The 20,348-nt window shown below is 40.2% G+C and overlaps 1 protein-coding gene across 12 annotated transcripts in view; it reads left to right on the top strand.

Annotated features, from left to right (window-relative positions):
* Positions 1-20,348, top strand: part of SMARCA2 (SWI/SNF related, matrix associated, actin dependent regulator of chromatin, subfamily a, member 2) — a 190,666-nt gene that overhangs the window by 92,853 nt on the left and 77,465 nt on the right. For all 12 annotated transcript variants that reach the window (XM_021064291.1, XM_021064340.1, XM_021064313.1 and 9 more), the window contains 3 exons: positions 5,338-5,501; positions 12,275-12,502; positions 16,561-16,638. In XM_021064291.1, the coding sequence (XP_020919950.1) occupies positions 5,338-5,501; positions 12,275-12,502; positions 16,561-16,638 (470 nt within the window). The remainder of the gene's footprint in view (positions 1-5,337; positions 5,502-12,274; positions 12,503-16,560; positions 16,639-20,348) is intronic.

The following is a 20,348-nucleotide window of genomic DNA, read 5'->3' as shown; positions in this document are numbered from 1 at the left end:
GGAGTTCCCACTGTGGCTCAGCAGGTTAAGAACCTGACTAGCATCCATGGATGCGAGTTCTATCCTTGGCCTCACTCTGTGGGTTAAAGGATTTGGTGTTGTTGTGAGCTCTGGCATAGGTCACAGATGTGGCTCGGATCTGATGTTGCTGTGGCTGTGGCATAGGCTGGCAATTGCAGCTTTGGTTCAATCCCTAGCCTGGGAACTTTTGTATCCACAGGTGCAGTCTTAAAAAAGGAAAAGAAAAGAAAAAAGGGAAGAAGAAAAAACAACAGATAAAAGTCTTTTAACCTCTGCTCCTTAAAGTCTCTGAAAAATACATTCATAAATAAATGTTATATATAACTATGTAACATTAAGTTATACAACTATAGTTATATCTGCCACAGTCTGTCTTTTGGCAAATCTGCCTTGTGTCTTGTCCTCTCAGCAGAGGTGTTCGTTCTGCCCTTTCTGTGAGGAGAAAGTTCAGCCCTCCTTCAGCCCCTCACCTGAGCCCTCCTGTACTGTTGCTCAAGTGAGGGGCAGCCAGCTCTATTCCCCTGTATGTATAGCTCCCTGCAGGTATCTTGTAGAACTTTTGTTTACTGCATTGTGGGATTTCTTTTTCAGTCTCTGCTCTCTGGGGACTGCAGCCTTGGAATATTTGAGTCTGGGAAGCTGGCAAGAAGTGAATTTCCTTAAATCTCTCTAATATGTGCTTGCTAGTTTGAGAGAGTATCTTTAGTAGTCTGTTGGTTGCTGTCTTTATTGTTATCAATAGTAACAGTCATGAAAGCTAATGCTTATGGAATGCCTACTATGTGTGGGATGCCAGGCAAAGCTCTTCATGTGCATTATTTAACTTTTTCAGCAAACAATCTATTATTATCCCATTTTACTAAGTTATAACTATAGCCCCATTTAAAGATGAGAAAACAGAGGTTTAGAGAGATAACTTGCCAAAGGTTGTACTTGAAGCAAATGACAAAACCAGGTTCTGAGATCTCTTTGATTGCAAATTAGTTTAGAATCAGTTTTAGGAGATCCAGCGAGGTTTATTCCATTGCTGAAAATGCAGCCTACTTTCCTAGAGACAGCGTTTTAAGAATGATTTTGAACTTAGATTTTTTAATTGATTCATTGAAAATGGCCAGGCCATTTCAAGAGAATGTGCCACTCACTGATCCTGCCATTGAAGGCCTTACTATTAGGCTGGAGGAAACAAGTAAGCACATTCCATTAGGTGTTCCAGGTGGCATCGAGAAGGCTGTATGGGCTTCTACCCAAAAGAAACGGTAGCCACTTGTTTTGGGGTTAGAGGGAACTCATGGGCATCAGTTAATGTACACCTGAATAAGTTAGTACACACACTTCCAAATGTACTACCTCCAACCACACCTCTTAACCCAGTTATTAGAATGACTTCAGATTTTCTTTTTTTCTTTTTTCTTTTTTTGGCCATGCTCATGGCACAAGGAAGTTCCTAAACCAGGGATTGAACCTGCATCACAGCAGCAACCTGAACTGCTGTAGTGAAAATGCCGAATCCTTAACCCACTGGACCATAGGAGAACTCGTGACTTCAGATTTTCATTGCCAAATTGGATGTCCCAGATTTTTGACCTTTGGGGGGGGGGAATTTGATGAGAGCTAAGTATATTTTTTTTCTGCAAAGAGTATGGTTGCATGAGTAGATTTAACCGCTATTCCATTATAGTCTTTGTTTTCACTGGAAATGATTTTTGAGTGAGAGCAAGTGTTGAGGTTCCATCCCAGAAGACATTTTCCAAAAGCAGCTAAAACTAAGTTAAAATGAGTAATCATGAAAGCCTGGCAGTGTGTTCCTTCTGGCAAATTCTGCAATTTTCAACACAATTGCCCTTATTATTAATTGTATTCTTGGTTAGGTTCTACATCAAAGTCTAAAAGAACGTGGACCTGACACACTTTAACTCCTGTGCCACCTGTGAACAGCATTTATTTGCCTGGGGATAAACCCTGACACAGTGCTTTGAATCTGCCTGAGCAACATCCCGAAGATTGCTGATGATCAGCAAAGATCATGGCTTGAGAAACCTTGACTAGTGGAAATAGTAATCCAGCAAATTCTGAATTGTGTTTTTTTTTTTTTTTTTTTTTTTTTTTTTTTTTTTTTTTTTTTTTGTCTTTTTTGCTATTTCTTGGGCCGCTCCCGCGGCATATGGAGGTTCCCAGGCTAGGGGTTGAATTGGAGCTGTAGCCACCGGCCTACACCAGAGGCACAGCAACGCAGGATCCGAGCCGCGTCTGCAACCTACACCACAGCTCACGGCAATGCCGGATCTTTAACCCACTGAGCAAGGGCAGGGACCGAACCCACAACCTCATGGTTCCTAGTCGGATTCGTTAACCACTGCGCCACGACGGGAACTCCTGAATTGTGTTTTAAGAAATGTTACAGCTTTTAGAGTTTCTGCTGTGGTGCAACGAGATCACTGCCATCTTGGGAGCGCTGGGATACTGGTTCGACCCTAGCCTGCCACAGTGGGTTAAGGATCCCGCATTGTCACAGCTACAGCTTAGGTCGCAACTGCAGCTCAGATCTGATCCCTGGTCTGGAAACTCCATGTGCTGTGGGGCGGCCAAAAAAGGAAAAATTAAATTAAGCCATTCAGAAAAAAAGAGAGAAATGTCATAGCTTTGCATGAAAAGTAATTCAGTCATATTTTCCCCTGGCTTTATCATGTGCCAAATTCCAAACTACGTATACACTTTAAATATATACAAGGTATCTGGTCAATCTGTTTGCTTGAGGGATCTAGCATAGTCCCTAAAAACTCTTCAACCAAATAATTTTGAAATTGGTTTCGTATTTCAGTGCTTTCTTTTGCATTTAGGGTTATTTCATCCCAAGTCAGCATATCCACGAATTAGTTTTATTCATATGTTAATACATGTGATTGTCAACTGATTTTTTTTCAGATCAGTGGATCGCAAGTGAACTTCTATCCTCATAGTATAAAGATGCATAGTTTTTGTACCCTGATGTCAGAAAAAAGATGCAACTGGTCCCTCATCCCTTGGTATCCAAGCGGGGATTGTTCCAGAACCCGCACAAATACCAGAGTCCACAGATCTTCAAGTCCCTGATATATAATGGTTCAGTATTTGCATATAACCTGTGCACATCCTCCTGTATACTTTAAATCATCCCCAGATTACTTATGATACCTAAGATTACTTATGGTACCTAATACGATGTAAATACTGTGTGAGTAGTTGCTGGTGCTCAGCAAATTCAAACTATGCCTTTTGAAACTTTCTGGAATTTGTTGTTGTTGTTCCAAATACTTCTTTTTTATTATTTCTTTCTTTTTATAGCCGCACCTGCGGCATATGGAAGCTCCCTGGCTAGGGGTTGAATTGGAGCTTCAGCTGCCGGCCTACACCACAGCCATGGCAATGTGGGATCTGAACAGGATCCTTAACCCACTCAGCGAGGCCAGAGTTTGAACCTACACCTTCGCAGAGACTGTGCCAGGTTCTTAACCCACTGAGCCACAGCAGGAATGCCTATTCCAGATACTTCTGATTTACTATTGGCTGCATCCCTGGATGTGTAACCCATGGGTGCAAAGGGCTGGCTGCACCATTATCTCTAGGAACTCCTTCTTCTTCATTTTAGAGGCTTTTTTGGTGGTGGGAGGGTATTTGTTTCTGTGGCTTTTCCTTCAGTTTACTGGCCCTGGACCATGTGGTGTAGCCAAAAGTTTTCATGATAGAACAGAACATGTTTTCTGTTAGTATCGTGAACATCGATTTCACCATGATCTCACCAAGCCGATTCCGAAAATCACAGATAAAAGGACACCACGTGTTTGAAACCTCACTCCACAAAACACATTTTGTGTCCCTCCTCAAAAATCTAAATTCTTACAGTTCATCCTTGCAGGATTTGACCGGGTTGCTAAACTTGAAATCTGCTTTGCAAAGTAAAATGAGCTCTGAAAAACGTGACTTCGTTGAATGAGGAGAACTCCCCATGCCCCTGGCTTCTAATCCCTATTGGCAGAATTCTGAAATTTTCTTTTTCCCTCCTCTGGAGGGTACTTAACTATTTTTATTAATATGAAAAACAGATTCCCCCCCATATTTGGGAACTTGAACCTCTGCAGTAACTTGATTCCATTAGCTGTAGTCACTTAAATGTTTTAATCCTTTGAAATAAATGGCTGGTGTATTTTCATCCTTAAAAAAAAGAACACTATGTAGAAATAATATTTGTATAGCGGGCAATTGGGGACTATCATGTAACATGCATATAGATTTCCCAACAGCCTGAGGTCTTTTTCAAAACTGTGATGCTACACTTTGCTAGTGAAGTATATATATTCACATGAAACATTGTAGGGCTTTTCGTTTCTTTTCTTTTCTTTTTTCTTTTCTTTTCTACAATGCAGTTAATGAAATGACCAGGTAAATACATTACAAATATACATAGTGTGTGAATGAGGGGCTGTTTGAGATGCAAGGCCTTTGTGCCCTAAAAGCGAGCACCATTCTCTGGGATTTGGTGCTCTCTGCTTATTCACTTTTGTGGAGTCTCATCAGCCTCCATGGCTTACCCACTGCCAGGTGTATTACTTGCTGCTGTGTTTGGTTTTACTTTATATCCTTTGAACTCAACAGTGAAGAATGTCAACATGAGAAACCAACAGACAGATTGCTTTTTTTTTTTTTTTAAATAATTTTGGCTTCAAGTCATGCTAACAAGGATAAAAATATTCCATTCCCATTGTATGTTTTTTACCAGCCAGATCATGCTCAGTAGCCTCTGAATGGTAAAATACAGGAGAAATCGATTTCCTTTTGTTTCCATTCTCTTGGCATAATCAAGTCCCCGCTCCAAAGCCTATTAGCAAAGTAGCTTTAAGCCATTATAATAATCCTTATAGACACGTGTGTGTGTTTAAAATTATTTAGTGTTTTCAAGGATAAAAATAAGTCCAGAAAATGTTTTCATCAACGTTTAGGTTAGCACAAGAATGTTGTAGGATTTATAAAGTTTCATGGGTGCCCAGTCAGAATGTTGAAACCTGCAACATTTTGGAGCAATGAGTAGTAGGCAAAGCATTCCTTTGTGATTTGAGCAAAGTTCCTTACTATCCCTCTCTCTTTTTTTTTTTTTTTTTTTTTTTAATTTTCAATTTTGTCATTGCAAGATATTCAGGGTTCCTTTCAAAAGTGCAGAAACCTTAGGGGATTTCCTCACCATTACTGAGAGTCTCTTTCTCAAGAAAGCTAGCCTTTTTGTCTAGATTTGGGCCTTTTTCAGACAGGAGTTAATTGGCAAATTTATTTTTCCTATCCCCTCAGGCACCACCAAGTCTGAAGATCGTGCTGCTCTGCTGAAGAAATTCAATGAACCCGGGTCCCAGTATTTCATCTTCTTGCTGAGCACGAGAGCTGGAGGCCTGGGCCTAAACCTCCAGGCAGCTGATACTGTGGTCATCTTTGACAGCGACTGGAATCCTCACCAGGTCTGCATATTTCTGACTTGGGTGCCCAGGAGAGAAACTGGAGGATGAGCAGTTCCCTCATACACCTTCAGGGGGCAGAGCACCTTTCTAAACAAGTAGATCATTTCTCCAAAGGGAAAATAGCCCTGCACATTATATGGCTGTTTCCTTATTTCCCTTGGATCATAGATATTAAGATGTCTTACACATGCCTTTGGTGTGCTTTTGAGGAGCTCGAATTTAGGGGACAAAACTCATGTTTCTGCTTAGTTTTAAACCTCTCATACCCCATCTCCTGGGATTGCCACTGAGCAAAGTACATGGGGTTAAGGATAAATCAGAAATGTTCCAAGAAAAAAAGGAAAAACATCCAGTGTTTATTGGACCCTCCTTCTGTGCCAGCCTCTTTATGGTCATAGCTTCAAGTTTTCACAACAACTCTGTGAGGTTGTTATTATTACTACTTGTATCTTTACAGTCAGGGAAAATGAGTCCCAGAAAGCTTTAAGTAACTTCCTCAAGGCCAAACAGTTTGTATATGTTAGTCTTTTATTCTGTGTGTTTTGTTTAAAATCATCAAAAAAAGAAATTCTATAGAGTGTCTAGTACTACATTCTCTTAGGCAGTTAAGTTTAGAGTTTATCCTTTGAAAGGAGGACTTTGATGGCTAAGAAAAAAACCAAACAAAATAGGTCCCCTGTGGCACAGATTTCCTAAATTAATCTGGGGGTTGTGCACCTGCCTGTAAGATATTGGGTGGAGTGACAGACGTGAGAATTTGATTCACATTGGAACAAAGGTGGATTCAAAAGCAGAAAAAGAACTATAGCTGTCACACAGGAAGGTGAATTCTATGTCAGCCTACCCTGGGCTCTCTCTGTGTCTTGGTTTCCTTACTAAGTTGTGAAGATTGGATGGAAAAGACCTAGGGAAGTTGTTCTTGGCAGCACATGGGGTTCAGAGGTGCATTAGAATTATGAGGGAGCTTTTAAAGAAAACACTCATGCCTGCTTCGCCTTCCCTACCACTCCACCCTTAACTTTGTAGGGTTTTCTATGTATAGTCTGTGTAGACGTCTCCGTCTACACAGCTCAAGCTCCCAGCAGATTCACACACAGGTGTTCTCCCACAGCTGAGGAGCACTGATTTGAAGAGTAAAGCAGTGGTTCCCAACCTTTGGGTAGCCACCAGTCATTCTCTCTAAGTGAAGACATTAAAGTCAAGTTCCTCTTGAAATGTTCTGACCTTGGAAAGGGTTGTAAGTGACCAGCAAAAAGTATATATATTTATCCTATGTTGCATCCCAGAGCACAGGTAGAATTCATAATCCTATAAGAGACCTGCAGTTTTCCTTTTGCCTTGGCGATTCAGTGTCTATTCCACAGACATTATTGAGGGGCTGTTATGTCACAGGCACTGAGCTAGGCTGGTTATTTAAGGGGAGGGCTGTGTGATTTCCCTGCTCCCAGCACTCTCAGATTAGCCTCCCTGCTGCCGCCTAAATCTTCACTGAGAAACAATAACCTGAATACTGGTGAATGGAGAGTTCACTAGGTTCTATCTTTCAAAGTAAACATTTCTGTGGTGTCTCAGTTGTCCACCTTCATTTGCACAGCACTAGTGCTAAGAGCCCAAGGACATCACTGTTCCTAGAAATGCTAGTTTACCACGAGAAAGGATGCTGGGACATCTTTGCATTCTCTCTGCCCTCCTCTCTCTTTCTCTTCACACACACACACACACACACACACACACAACACACACACTTTTATGACCAGTGGCTAAAAGTGGGACTCCAGAGTCCAAGTAAATTACATCCATAACCAACAGTTCACTTTTAACTACATGTGGACTAAAGTAACAGTTCACTTTTAAGTGTATGTGAACTAAAACTTAGGCAACAAAACACAGAACCCATTTGCTCAGGTCTCATTTACCACAGATTCCTCACATGGGGCCATATATTTCTGCAATGATTCACTTCTATCTGATTTGGTCTGTTAGACTAACCAGATTTTTCACACCTGTCACTTAAACATGGCCATTTGTTTGGGCAAGTTTTTTTTTCTTCTAAAAATCAATGATCTTAGAATGACATAGGAAAGGAGTTCCTGTGGTGGCGCAGTGGAATCAAATCCGACTGGTAACCATGAGGTTGTGGGTTTGATCCCTGTCTTGCTCAGTGGGTTAAGGATCTGGTGTTGCTGTGAGCTGTGGTGTAGGTCTCAGACACAGCTCAGATCCTGTGTTGCTGAGGCTGTGGCATAGGCCAGGAGCTGTAGCTCTGATTTGACCTCTAGCCTAGAAACCTCCATATGCCATGGATACGGCCCTAAAAAGCCAAAAAAAAAAAACAAAAAACAAAACAAAACAAAAAAACAAAAAACAAACAAAAAAAAGATACAGGATGAACACTGGTTGTTCATTTAAAAGGTAGGAGGACTAACTTTTGTTAAGTGACAAATTCTTCCAGATACCTGTGAGGCACTTTGCCTACCTCAAATCCTCAAAGTATTTCATACATAAGGAAACCTGGCAATATATTTTTATATATATTTTTATTCGAGTAGTTGATTCACAATGTTATGCAATTTCTGCTGTATAGCAAAGTTGTAACTCAGTATATATATATGTATATATATATATATGCATTGTTTCTCATACTATCTTCCATCATGTTCTATCCCAAGAGACTAGATATAGTTCCCTGAGCTGTACAGTAGGACCTCATTGCTTATCCATTCTAAGTGTAATAGTTTGTATCTACCAACCCCAACTCCCCATCCATCCCACTCCCTTCTCCCTCCTGGCAACCACAAGTCTGTTCTCTATGTCTGTGGATCTGTTTTTATTCTCTAGATAGGATCAATTGTACCATATTTCAGACTCCACTTATAAGTGATATCCTGTGATATTTGTCTTTCTCTTTCTGACTTACTTCACTTAGCATGAGAATCTCTAGTTGAATCCATGTTGCTACAAATGACACTCTTTCATTCTTTTATGGCTGAGTAGTGTTCCATTATGTATATGTACCACATCTTCTAATCTACTCCCCTGTCGATGGACCTTTAGCTTGTTTCCATGCCTTGGCTATTGTAAATATTGCTGCTATGATTATACGGTTGCATGTATCTTTTTGAATTGTAGTTTTGTCTGGATATATGCCCAGGAGTCAGATTGCTGGATCATAGAGTAGTTCTGTGTTGAGTTTGCTGAGGAACCGCCATACTGTTTTCCAAGTAGTTGTACCAGTTTGCATTCCCACCAATGGTTTAGGATGGTTCCCTTTTCTTCACACCCTCTCCAGCATTTGTTATTTGTAGACTTATTAATGATGGCCATTCTGACTTGTGTGAGATGGTACTTCATTGTAGTTTTGATTTGCATTTCTCTAATAATTAGTGATGTTGAGCATTTTTTCATGTGCCTGCTGGCCGTCTCTATGTCTTGTTTGGAGAAATATCTGATTAAGTCTTCTGCCGTTTTTCGATTGGGTTGTTTGTTTTTGTTGTTGTTGAGTTGTATGAGTTGTTTGTATATTTTGGAGATTAAGCCCTTTTTGGTTGCATTGTTTGCAACTATTTTATCCCATTCCATAAGTTGCCTTTTCTTTAATTTGTTTTTTGTTTGTTTTTGGTTTCCTTTGCTGTGCAAAAGCTTGTAAGTTAGATTAGGTCCCATTTTGGAAACCCATCAGTATTAACTGGCCCAGAAGCACAGCCAAGATTCAGTCTGGCTGGGTTTGGGTTTGAATCCTGGCTTGGGGCTCTTTCTACCTTGTAGTCTTGCATAAATGTTGTCTGGCCCCCAAAATGAGAGCTGTAGAGTTCTTTTTATCATGTTGGTTTCAGCATGCATTGAAAAAATTTTTTACCTGTAATTATTCTTTATCATGTTCAGTCAAAATTAAGCCACATTGTTGAAATAGGGGGTTTATTTGACATGGGTGGACACACTGAAGATACAGATCTTAAAGTTGCTAATTGAAGGCCAGCCTCAACGTCGAAGATAGAACATATGAATGTGGAATTGGCCTTGAAACCCCTCAGGGTTATCAGAACTCTCTTTTCCAAACTGTTAGGAGAAACATGGGTTAATACTTTTATGTATTTTGTTCATTTTAACCCATTGCGATGGAGTTGTGTTGTTATTACAGAATCCTCAACCCTATATTTACCTTCGAGGCCCTTTTCTCAGGCTCTGTTCTTATCTTTAGATATAATCACATCTAAACCAGTGTGATGAGGTTTCAGACCACTAAGACCGTGGACATGCTGCATAATCCATTCAGCAATTACAGCCCTTATTTCTTTGTCATAATATCTCCCCCAATATTTGGCTTAGGGGCCCACTGGCTTATCTTGCATAAACTTCTTCAGGCTAGAAATAGTAAATTTTGCTATTTTCTAAATAGATAGATCATCTTAGATATACAAAAAAAAAAAAAAAAACAACAAAACCCAGAAACAAAAACATAACAACAACAACAAAAAAAAACCACCTTACCACCACCACCAAAACAAAACAAAACACTAATGGCAGCAAGTACCCAAGGGTTCAGGAACTTGTTACCTTGTTTGTGATGGTGCGTGTCCTCTGCTTCCTCACCCATCCCATTCTGCTGCCACAGTACTGTGGTATATTGTGGCTTATCAGCATCTTCTGGAACAGGGGTCGGAAACTCCGACCCAGGGTTGAGTCTGGCCTGACATCTGAGTTTGTACCACTTGGCAAGCGAAGAACTGTTCTCACATTTTAAAGTATAAAATGTAACATGGAAAAAGAAAGAAAAATGAATATTAGCCTTTTGATGAGAACAGTTGCCCAGTGTTTTTATTCTAAGCCCAGACAGCCTGGAATATTTACCATTGTGCCTATTTTGGGGATGGTGTATGACCCCTGTCTAGGGCGTCTAGGAAATAAGCAAGAGGCTGATATAGAACTTCCCAGCTTGGCTGCTGCTCAGCCATTCTGGTGAAGCTGTGTGGGGAGAGATGACTGAACTCAGAGCTCAAAGTTTCGTTTCCCCTGCCCCTTTGGATTTGAATGATCCATCTCACTTTCTTGTCTTTGGAAAATAACCTAACTTGAATGAGTCCCAACTGCATTCATGGTTTAGCCCTCCCATATTTATAGTCACTTATTCAAATATCTTCTGAGGAAAAATGTTTTCCCAATTAGTCATTTAATTGAAAGGTCCCTGTTGCAAAGACAGGTATCCAGGAAAGACTTTGGCCTGTTGTGTCCTTGTGCTGCATGGTGACCAGAAAGCTCCTCTGGTCAAGGTGATGGGCTTGCATTTGTGGGGTATCAGCTGTATGCAAATAGGCTGCCAGGGATGCAGGATACCCTAGAAATGTATATGGGTCTAATGGGGGACACATGGAAACGACTGATTAGTACTAGCCTGGAGACCATGACATGGCCCAGGAAGAATGAAACACATCAAGAAGTTTTTATTGCATAGCCTTCAAATTAGGTAACTTTGCTTCATAGCTTTATGAAAGTTCTTATTTAAGGATTTCACTAAAACCATTTTTAACATTATAACAATAATATATGTTCAAAGCAGAAAAAAAAAACACACCACATGAAAGTAAAAGGAAGAGAATTTAATAACACCTATAATCTTATTACCTGAAGATATAAATATTATTGGCTTCTTGGCATTTGTCCTTCCTGCCTTTTCTTGGTAGAGATAAATATAGACATGTATAATCATAATGTATGTACTCATACATAATTTGTGGTTTTCATTTATTATAGCTTTGTGTCATTAAGTGTCTACAATATAATTTTAATGTACTATGTTTGTACATACATACTGTAGAAAACTGTGATTTATTTAACCAGTTTGTTACTGTTGAATTTTTACTTAATTCTCCCTTTAAGAAAACCATTATAGGAGTTCCTGCTGTGGCACAGTGGGTTAGAATCCAACTGCAGTGGCTTGGGTTGTTGTGGACGCATGGGTTCAATCCCCAGCCGGGCTCAGTGGATTAAGGGATAGAGCATTGTTGCAGGTTGTAGCTGTGGCTCAGATTCAAACCCTGGCCTGGGAAGTTTCATAAAAATTTTAAAAATATTCTAAGTAATATGTAATGCTGAGAGGTGCATCCTTATTGTAAATCTTTGTACATATCCATGATTATTCCTTTAGGATACATTTCCAGAAGTGAAATTTCTGAATTAGGGGCCATGCCCAATTTTAATACTTTTGATACACAGTGACAAATTTCTGTCCCCTAAAAGTGGTTTACTACTTGATCGGCAATGCTTTTCATTCCCTAAAGTAAAGATTGAGTCTTTCATGGAAGTAAATCCTATGAATTTGCTACAGTAGCAATCACTATATGTGCAGTGTGTGTATATATTTATAATGTGTGTGTATAATTCAGTGATTTCTGATGAATTAAAAATCATCTTTAACACCTTCCAATTTAAGGTTAGCTAAAGGTTAGTTATAGCTAATATCAAAATCATAATTCTGACATCAAATTTACTTTATTTTTAGTTAGGGACTAATTCTGATGCTGAACCTAGGGGCATATAAAAACATCTTGAGACCTGGATTTCAAAACCTGGAATGTATTTCAGTTGGCTTGGCTAATTTGAGCGTCACCTCACTCAACTAGGAATGACCTTGAAACTTTCCAAGGAGGGTAGCCTGTATATTTTCAAAATATAGGTGGATTGAATAACGCTTCCATAGTTCCCTCTTGGGTGGGCGATGTGTAGGTCCGGTTAATCCAGGTGCAGAGGCACTCAAGTGTTATCTTTCTCTCCAACAGGACCTGCAAGCACAGGACCGTGCTCACCGCATTGGCCAGCAGAACGAGGTCCGCGTACTGAGACTCTGTACCGTGAACAGCGTGGAGGAAAAGATTCTCGCAGCCGCCAAGTACAAGCTGAATGTGGATCAGAAAGTGATCCAGGCGGGCATGTTTGATCAAAAGTCTTCAAGCCATGAGCGGAGGGCATTCCTGCAGGCCATACTGGAGCATGAAGAGGAAAATGAGGTATCAAAGAAAGCCAAGCCTATGTAATCAGTGACCTTGTGTCTCGAAAGGATTAAGAACCTTTTTGTTCTCTAAAGAATTTCCGGGGCTGGCGTTAATTAAAATGAATAAATTAGTTGCTATCTTATACCCCAAACACAGAAAGCCTGAGAAAGTTATCCAAAGGACCATCTTAAAAGCACTTACTTGCTAGAGAAACCTGAAGGCTTGGCCAGCAAGGCCAAGCCTTCCTTTATTCCCCTCCTCTCCCCGCCCCAGGTGCAACCCATCTTTGATTGTACTGAGTGCTGCCCCCTGTAGGGGAGATGTAGAACTGCGAAGAGGCCACTAGGAGGGACAAAATTGCTAGATGAGACAAGAGAACACTGGAAGGGTCCCTCCTTGCCTTTTCTTTCTCCATCTTCCAGAGCCCTCTTGCCAAAATAGCACTCTTGCCTTTTGATCCGGGATCACAGCACTTTAATATGTTTGAGAATAAGCCCTCACAGCTTGTCTTTAGCTCTTTGAGTCATACTTTTACTGGAAAAGAATGACCTTAACCTCCACTCCAAATTCTCCTGTAAGAGCTGACCAAAAGCTGAGAAAATTACTGGCTAAAAAAATAATCTCTTTTTACTTGCCAACATTGTTCAAAGAATGCACTGATTATGTTTCTTTTAGGGGATCTTTGGGTGGTTGTATTTTTTTAGCTTGCCAAGCTTAGTAACTCTGTACTAAATTTTTATCCCCAAATGGATTTGAAATAGATGAAAAGACATATATAATTATGTAATCTCAAAACTGTACAGAATACCAGCACCAATCCTTATAAAATTGGCTCGGGATGGACAAATTTGGTTTGGTGTGCCCCTGTTTGTAAATGAAAACACGAGTTTATCTTATATATTCATGTGGAATACTATTTTCACTGCGTACATTGTATATACAATTGACCCTTAAACAATACAGTTTGAACTGTGTGGATCCACTTATAGGCAGGTGTTTTTCTCTAGTTAACAGCTCTACGCAGGTCTGAAGTTGGTTCAATCCAAGGATGCAGAGAAACTGTGAAAATGGAGAGCCAACTATAAAATAACATGGATTAACCCCAGGATGGTTAAGGGTCAACTGTAGTTTGATTTTTGCCTTTAGTGGGGTGTTTTTGAACAAACCAAATTCTTTTAAAAGTCTCATGTACTTTCTTTTTCTGAAATAAGTCTATGGTGAAGTAGTTGTTGATATTTAAAGGAATCCTGAAATAATTTTTCTTTTTTGCAAATTGAAGAGCCCTTTTCTGTTATGCCTCCTAACTTGTCAGTCTTATGTATTTGGCTGTCTATTAGATTTCATTAAGATGATGGAAATGCATCTGTATGTACATTCATCCATTCACACATATTTTAAAAATTTTGATCTCAGGTAATTCACCATGTCTGATTCTGAAAATTGAATACTTGATTCAGATTTGATTCTTTTTTTTTTTTTTTTTTTTTTGTCTGTTTGTCTTTTCTAGGGCCGCACCCATGGCATATGGAAGTTCCTAGGCTAGGGATCCAATTTGAGCTGTAGCCACTGGCCTATGCCACAGCCACAGCAACGTGGAATCCGAGTTGCATCTGTGACCTACACCACAGCTCACGGCATGCCAGATCCTTAACCCACTGAGCCAGGCCAGGGATCAAACCCCCAACCTCATGGTTCCTAGTTGGATTCATTAACCACTGAGCCATGATGGGAACTCCCAGATTTGATTCTTTACATTGAATATTTGGTACAAACTTAAATTAGATTGATTGTCAGGTGATTTTTTTGGTTAGCGTTTGCACATTTGGAAATTTAAAAAATAAAGTAGTAGGGTGAGTGCTACATATTGTCACAAAGCAGCTGTGGGCAGAGCTGTTACTCAGCCCCGAGTCTCCATGACATGTTTCCTTGTTCTATTTTGGGCAGGCCTGTGAAATACTACTTCACCTGGTTTAGATGGAATGTAGGATTTCCTGGAGCCTTCGCACCTTCCTAGGTTTCAGAAATATGTTGAGCTCACCCAGTCCTGAGGGCCCTTGCTGTCCTAAGCATCCAAGGGACATTTAGTCCAAAAGACATTTGGTTCACACCAAAAGGTCCCTGACATTTGGGCCTGTCCAAAACCACATGTCACGGATCAAATATGCTCATGAACATTTTGGATAGGGCCAGATTTCAAGAACCTTTTGGCATGAATCCTATGTCTTATGGACATTTTGGACAGGACCAAATGCCCGAGGGCCACCAGGTGGGGCTGCAGTGGAATCTGGTGCCAGTTGCTTCTGGCTATGAGCAGCCTTGCTAAGGCTCCCCACTTCTTCCAGGCCATCAGTGCGTCAGACAAACATAACCAGTTTCTGAATGGCACATGTCCTGAAGCGAAGATGTTTAGGGACACTGATAGTCTGCAGTCAGGGGCTCTGGTCCTAAAACTCTGAGGCAGCCATCACTGCAGTTGATGGACCGTGGAGCACTAGGGCACAAAGAACCCAGGCAGGTGACTACTTTCTTGACAGCCAGTTTGTCTTCTGTGAAGGCTAGAACACTGTGGGCAGGCTTCCCACCTGTTTAAAAGAGAAATGTCCAAACCCCCCCCCCGCCCCATTGTAGAGGTGATGAGAGGATAACGTAGTCCTAGGAAGAAGGTAGGCAAAGCAGGACCTCTTTTACCAGAGAATTGACCCGATTCTTTGTATCTTGAAATCTTAGTACACTCCTGGCTAGTCTTTATCATTGTCTTTGTCAGATGAAATGGAATCATATACTTGGACAAACTGCCTTCCATCTAGAGATGAACTAGCATGGAGCATTTTTAACAAGTAATGATTATCTTGAGCCGTTGGTTTTTACTCTGTTGAGTTCCATTCATTTCTGACACCAGGTGTAAGACCTTATCTGGGAACCGACAGAGTCATCTCATTTGAGCTGTTAGTACACTCACACGCTTTCTAGAACAAATTGTCTTGTTTTGAAAGTAGGATTTGGGAAGTTGGATGTTTGAAGTTCTGGGTTTTCCTCTCCTCTCTTTGCTGATGCACTGAAACTCCCCCGTTTGATTTTTGACATGCTCGACATATGACAAAAATAATTTTGGACGGTAAGTTCTGTAGTATCTGCCCAATTTTTAGAATCTTTTTTAAGTGTGAAAATCATAGCATAACATTCCTAAAAAAAAAATTGAGAACTGTTGGCTTCTAAGGAATTTTCAAAGATTTAATATGCCTTGGTATAATATAAAATGAAAATGTGAGGCCTTATGTAATTTTTTTCTTTACATCATTTAAATTATTTTCATTAAGTAGAATTTTATGGGGGCTTGTTAATTGATACCTTTTGAGTTGTCAGGTGCACAGCTGTAATATGAGCATAATAGTGCGACTGAAATACTCTAATTTAATATATTTAAAAAGCTATATATTTGACACACAACATATGCATATGGATGTGTGTGTATTAATGTATGTATAGATAGATATGTATATACATATCTATGTACACACACACACATATGTATGAATGATTTTTTATGGTCTTTCTCTGGGCATAGTCACTAAGTTTCATATAATTATATTCTTTGTAAGGCTTTGAAAATAAGCATTTATATTGGTGATAAGGTTAATAGAGTTAAAAGAATTAATGTTAGGTCCTTTCTCATGGGGATTTCCTTACTTAAATCCTCTAGCTTCTCTGTGAAGTAAATGTCACACCCATTTTACAGATGAGGTCATTGAGGCAGGCAGGCAGGGAGACATTAAGTAACTTGTTTTAAAAGTAAGAGAATCAAGATACACCCCCCCCACCCCCGACCCCAGGAGAGCCAGTGCACCACAATTTCCTCCCTAAATAGATTTTGCTCTGGGAAGATGCTCTGAATCACTTGCAAAATAATAATGCCAAGTGCTCTACCTAGTGAGCCTTCTGTTTTCTCTCTGGCTTGAAAATGGGGTTGCTCTGGTCTGGAGGACAGAATCACCTTACTCATTGTTAACTCACCCCAGTGGTCCAGCCTCTGTCCCAAAGCCTGTTAAGTGGTTCTCTTCTGTTCTACACCCCAGGAAGAAGATGAAGTGCCCGACGATGAGACTCTGAACCAAATGATTGCTCGACGAGAGGAGGAATTTGATCTTTTTATGGTAATGTCACTGAAAATCCTGGAAACAAATGCCTGATCCCTCTGTCCCTTTTTCTTTTAAATGCAAGATGTCTGGAGCCTTTGTGCCCAGGCTGAATTTTGTTTGTGAACCCCGGGCCTTTCCTTCAGTTCAGAGACTGGAGACTGGCTGGATTTAGCCTGCAGACATATTTTGTTTGGCCTGTGCCATGTTTTTTAAAATTCAAATCTCTTGCCAACATAAAAAGAATCCTGATTTCTGGCTTCTCTTGAAAATTGAGTGAGGGCAGTGATACCAGGCCTGCATCTCTCTGTGGAAGCCTTTGGCTAGGGCAGGAGTAGCAGCTGTGCCCTCAGGACAGGCCATGTGGTCTTTAGCTTACCACAAACACACCCTCACTTCCAGCTCATGTCTAATCCCCGACCAGCGGCCCTGCTGGCCCTCCGCAGAGTTCATAGCTCTTCCCTAACTGACTCCTGAGGGATCCAAATGAATATGCTCCCTGGGGGTGGGTGTGGACAGCACTCAAATGACAGGCTCCCACCTCCTCATACTGTTGAAGAGACCCTGCTGAAGTAACCTTCCAGCTGTGCATGAAGGTCTAGCCTTCACTTTAAGATCAAAATTGATTGCATTTCACTGATACAAAGTACTTGTAAAACAGCCTTGACATTTGACAATTTAGCATCCAGGATTTCAACCTTGACATCCCAGGATATGTAGTCAACTGTAATTTGGCTGCAACCCACATTTGATTTATGTGGTACTTGCCACAAGTCTAGCGTGGACAGGAGCACACCCCTTGGCTAGTGAGGGAGGCCCTCAGAAATCACATCTGACTGTGTTCTTAAGACATCTGCTATAGCTATTTTATTTACCTCTGTATCTTCAATGCTCAGAACAGTTTCTGACACGTGGTGGTTGCTTAATAAATATTCATTGAATCAGGGGTGGCATTTGCAAAATTTCAAGCCTTGAGTGGCTGTAAGCGTGGGTCGGGATGTGTAAAGTTGTCAGGTCCCCCCGGTACCTTCAGTCATTTTGATCTTTCTAACATTTAGCCCGATCTTGGAGTAAATAAGTATAAACTGTAACTCTGGTGGTCAAACGCTACAGAACCCACCAATTAGAGGTCCCAAATTGGAAGCTCCCAGGTCTCAAGTGATTTGCATAAGTGAAGCAAGTGGACAGGGGTCAGTGGATAGTGATGAACAGGTGGCGCTTTGTCTAGAGGGGCAGAGCCGCAAGCCTCATGTAGCTGAAATTCCAAACTTTCAAAAGAAGCTAGAAAGTGAGGTTTTTATATTCAGTTTCTGGATTTCAAAATCTTTGCAGCTGAATTCAATTTTTTATTATTATTTAACACTTCAAGCCAAACAAAACACAACTTTGGGCCAAATATCACCCAAGGGGTTTGCAATTTCCACCTTTTTAGCCTAGACAGCCTGAGAAGGGTGCGCAGCTATGTGGAGGCTTACGTTATTTTTGTGATTTGTGTCTTGGGAACAGTGATAGTGTTCACACAATGACTGAAGATAAAAGACGTGTAATTCTTTCTCAGGAAACTTTTAGGTAGCCATGGGAATAACTCCTACCTCGGGCTGTGCGCTATTTGTCTCCCTCCTAAATTAACCATCCTACCCACGTAAGCCATTTGGAAGAGAAATGACAGGAAAAAGACTTTACCAGCATGGTCAACATAAGGAGTTCAAAGAACTTAAATTTCTTCATTCATACTGCCGATCAACACCTTTATAGGTTATTCTCTGTTTGGGGAGATTAGAGATGCACACAGGAAATAGACATCTTTTCTCTCCTTGAGGAACTTATTAAAATGTAGATTACTGGGGAATACCGGGGCAAGAGGCCCTTAGCTTCCCTGCCTGATGGCTGATTGGCAAGAATTCAGCACAGCCAAAGCCTCACATACTCTTTAGACCCTGGAAAGGATCAGCTGTCTGCCACTATACAAATTAGATTAGGCCCAGAGGTGATTGCCATCATCAGCCCCAAAATAAGGAAAAAAGAATACTGCTTTCTTACTTTTGGGCTGGATATTTGCAGACATTGAAAGCTTTGGCAGTGTGTGATGCAGGGAATGGAGTGTCTGGTCAAGGCACAGCCTTCTTTTAATTTGGGAATATCTTATCCTGCAAACAGGCTTGGAACAGGTGGAGGTGGTTAGGGAATCCTTTTCTGTAGGCATTTTGATTTTGTGCGTGTTGTGCTTGTTTCTTAAAGGTTCACTTCTCATTTTGGGGCAAGACAGATTTTTTGGTTTGCTTCGTGTTGGTTTTTAAGATTCTCCTCATCAGCCAGCTGCCTTTGGCCAATTCACTATTCATTAGCACCTCCACCAGGGGGCAGGAAATCAAATTGAATCCTTGCCAATTCCCTCAGATTAAAAACTGTAGTGAGAAACAAGAATGGAATGTAAGCTAGATTTGGAATTCAAATATTTAAACTCTTTCTTTATCCCCTATTATTTTTAAAAAGTTAGTTCTCTGGTAAAATTAATACAAATGTGTTATTTGTTATGACATGAGCCACAGGGTAAGTCTGAAATGTAATATTTGATTTTATATCCTGGACCCTGTAGTTAAATAATGCATTAAGCAGATAGTCTTTTTAAAAGAAAACCTTTCTTTTGAACATTTTTATTTCCTCCTTCTAAAAATGTGGCTTCAGAAAGTTATCTCTTACACTGATTACCTATGAATTTTACCTAAAAAAGATCTTTGACCGGTGAAGATACACATCTGAAATACTTTGTTAACATACAAACGTGAAGCTTTTAGCTGCTCTGTTCAATGAGAAGTTTTAAAAATAGTTGTACTTGTTAGCATAAGGTTATTGGGTCTTAAGACAAACATATGCATGTAATATCTGATAATAAATCAGGCTTACTTGAATAAGCCTGATTTATTATGTAAACTTCAGATTTTGTACTAGTATTCCGCAAGTAGAAATCTCTGAGAAGAGATATCATCATAAGAAGTTTAAGCTTATTAAAAATTGCAATAACCCTTCCTAAAAGAAAAAAAAAAAGTGCAATTTATTGTATATGTATTAGAAGAGATTTATTTTCTCTATTTTTTTTTATGCATGGCCTAAGTCATTTTACAGGTGTTGGAATAGGAAACAGTAATAATCTAACCCAAAATTGAAATGGCAATCTTCTGTCATCTCTGTGCAGTGCATTAACAAAAAATGGGTTTTCTTCTTAGCTTTCTAATAACTATTAGGAGATGACCTAGAGAAGTCCCTCTTTAGATTGCACTGCAACAAGGCATCCTCTGTGTGCTAATTACGAAGGTTTGCTGGATCCCATTTCTTTTTTTTATTTTTATTTTTAATTTTTTATTTTCCCACTGTAAGCAAGGGGGTCAGGTGGATCCCATTTCTGATACCAGAGCATTAGAAGGCAGGATTAAGAACAGCCTCTTCAGCTAACTATAGCACATGAGAGAACAGAATGGCCACATTTATCTACTAATGGGACTCCACCATGCTCCAAGCCTACCCCAATGTTCAAAATACAATCATTTTCAAAAATGTTTAAGCCTAGTTTAAGGAACTTTGAACTTTAATTTTTAAATAGACTCTAGAGGATTAAGAACAGCCTCTTCAGCTAACTATAGCACATGAGAGAACAGAATGGCCACATTTATCTACCAATGGGACTCCACCATGCTCCAAGCCTACCCCAATGTTCAAAATACAATCATTTT

The sequence above is a fragment of the Sus scrofa genome, chromosome 1, assembly GCF_000003025.6.
Source record: "Sus scrofa isolate TJ Tabasco breed Duroc chromosome 1, Sscrofa11.1, whole genome shotgun sequence".
NCBI lineage: Eukaryota > Metazoa > Chordata > Mammalia > Artiodactyla > Suidae > Sus > Sus scrofa.
This window is presented reverse-complemented; position numbering and strand designations above follow the sequence as displayed.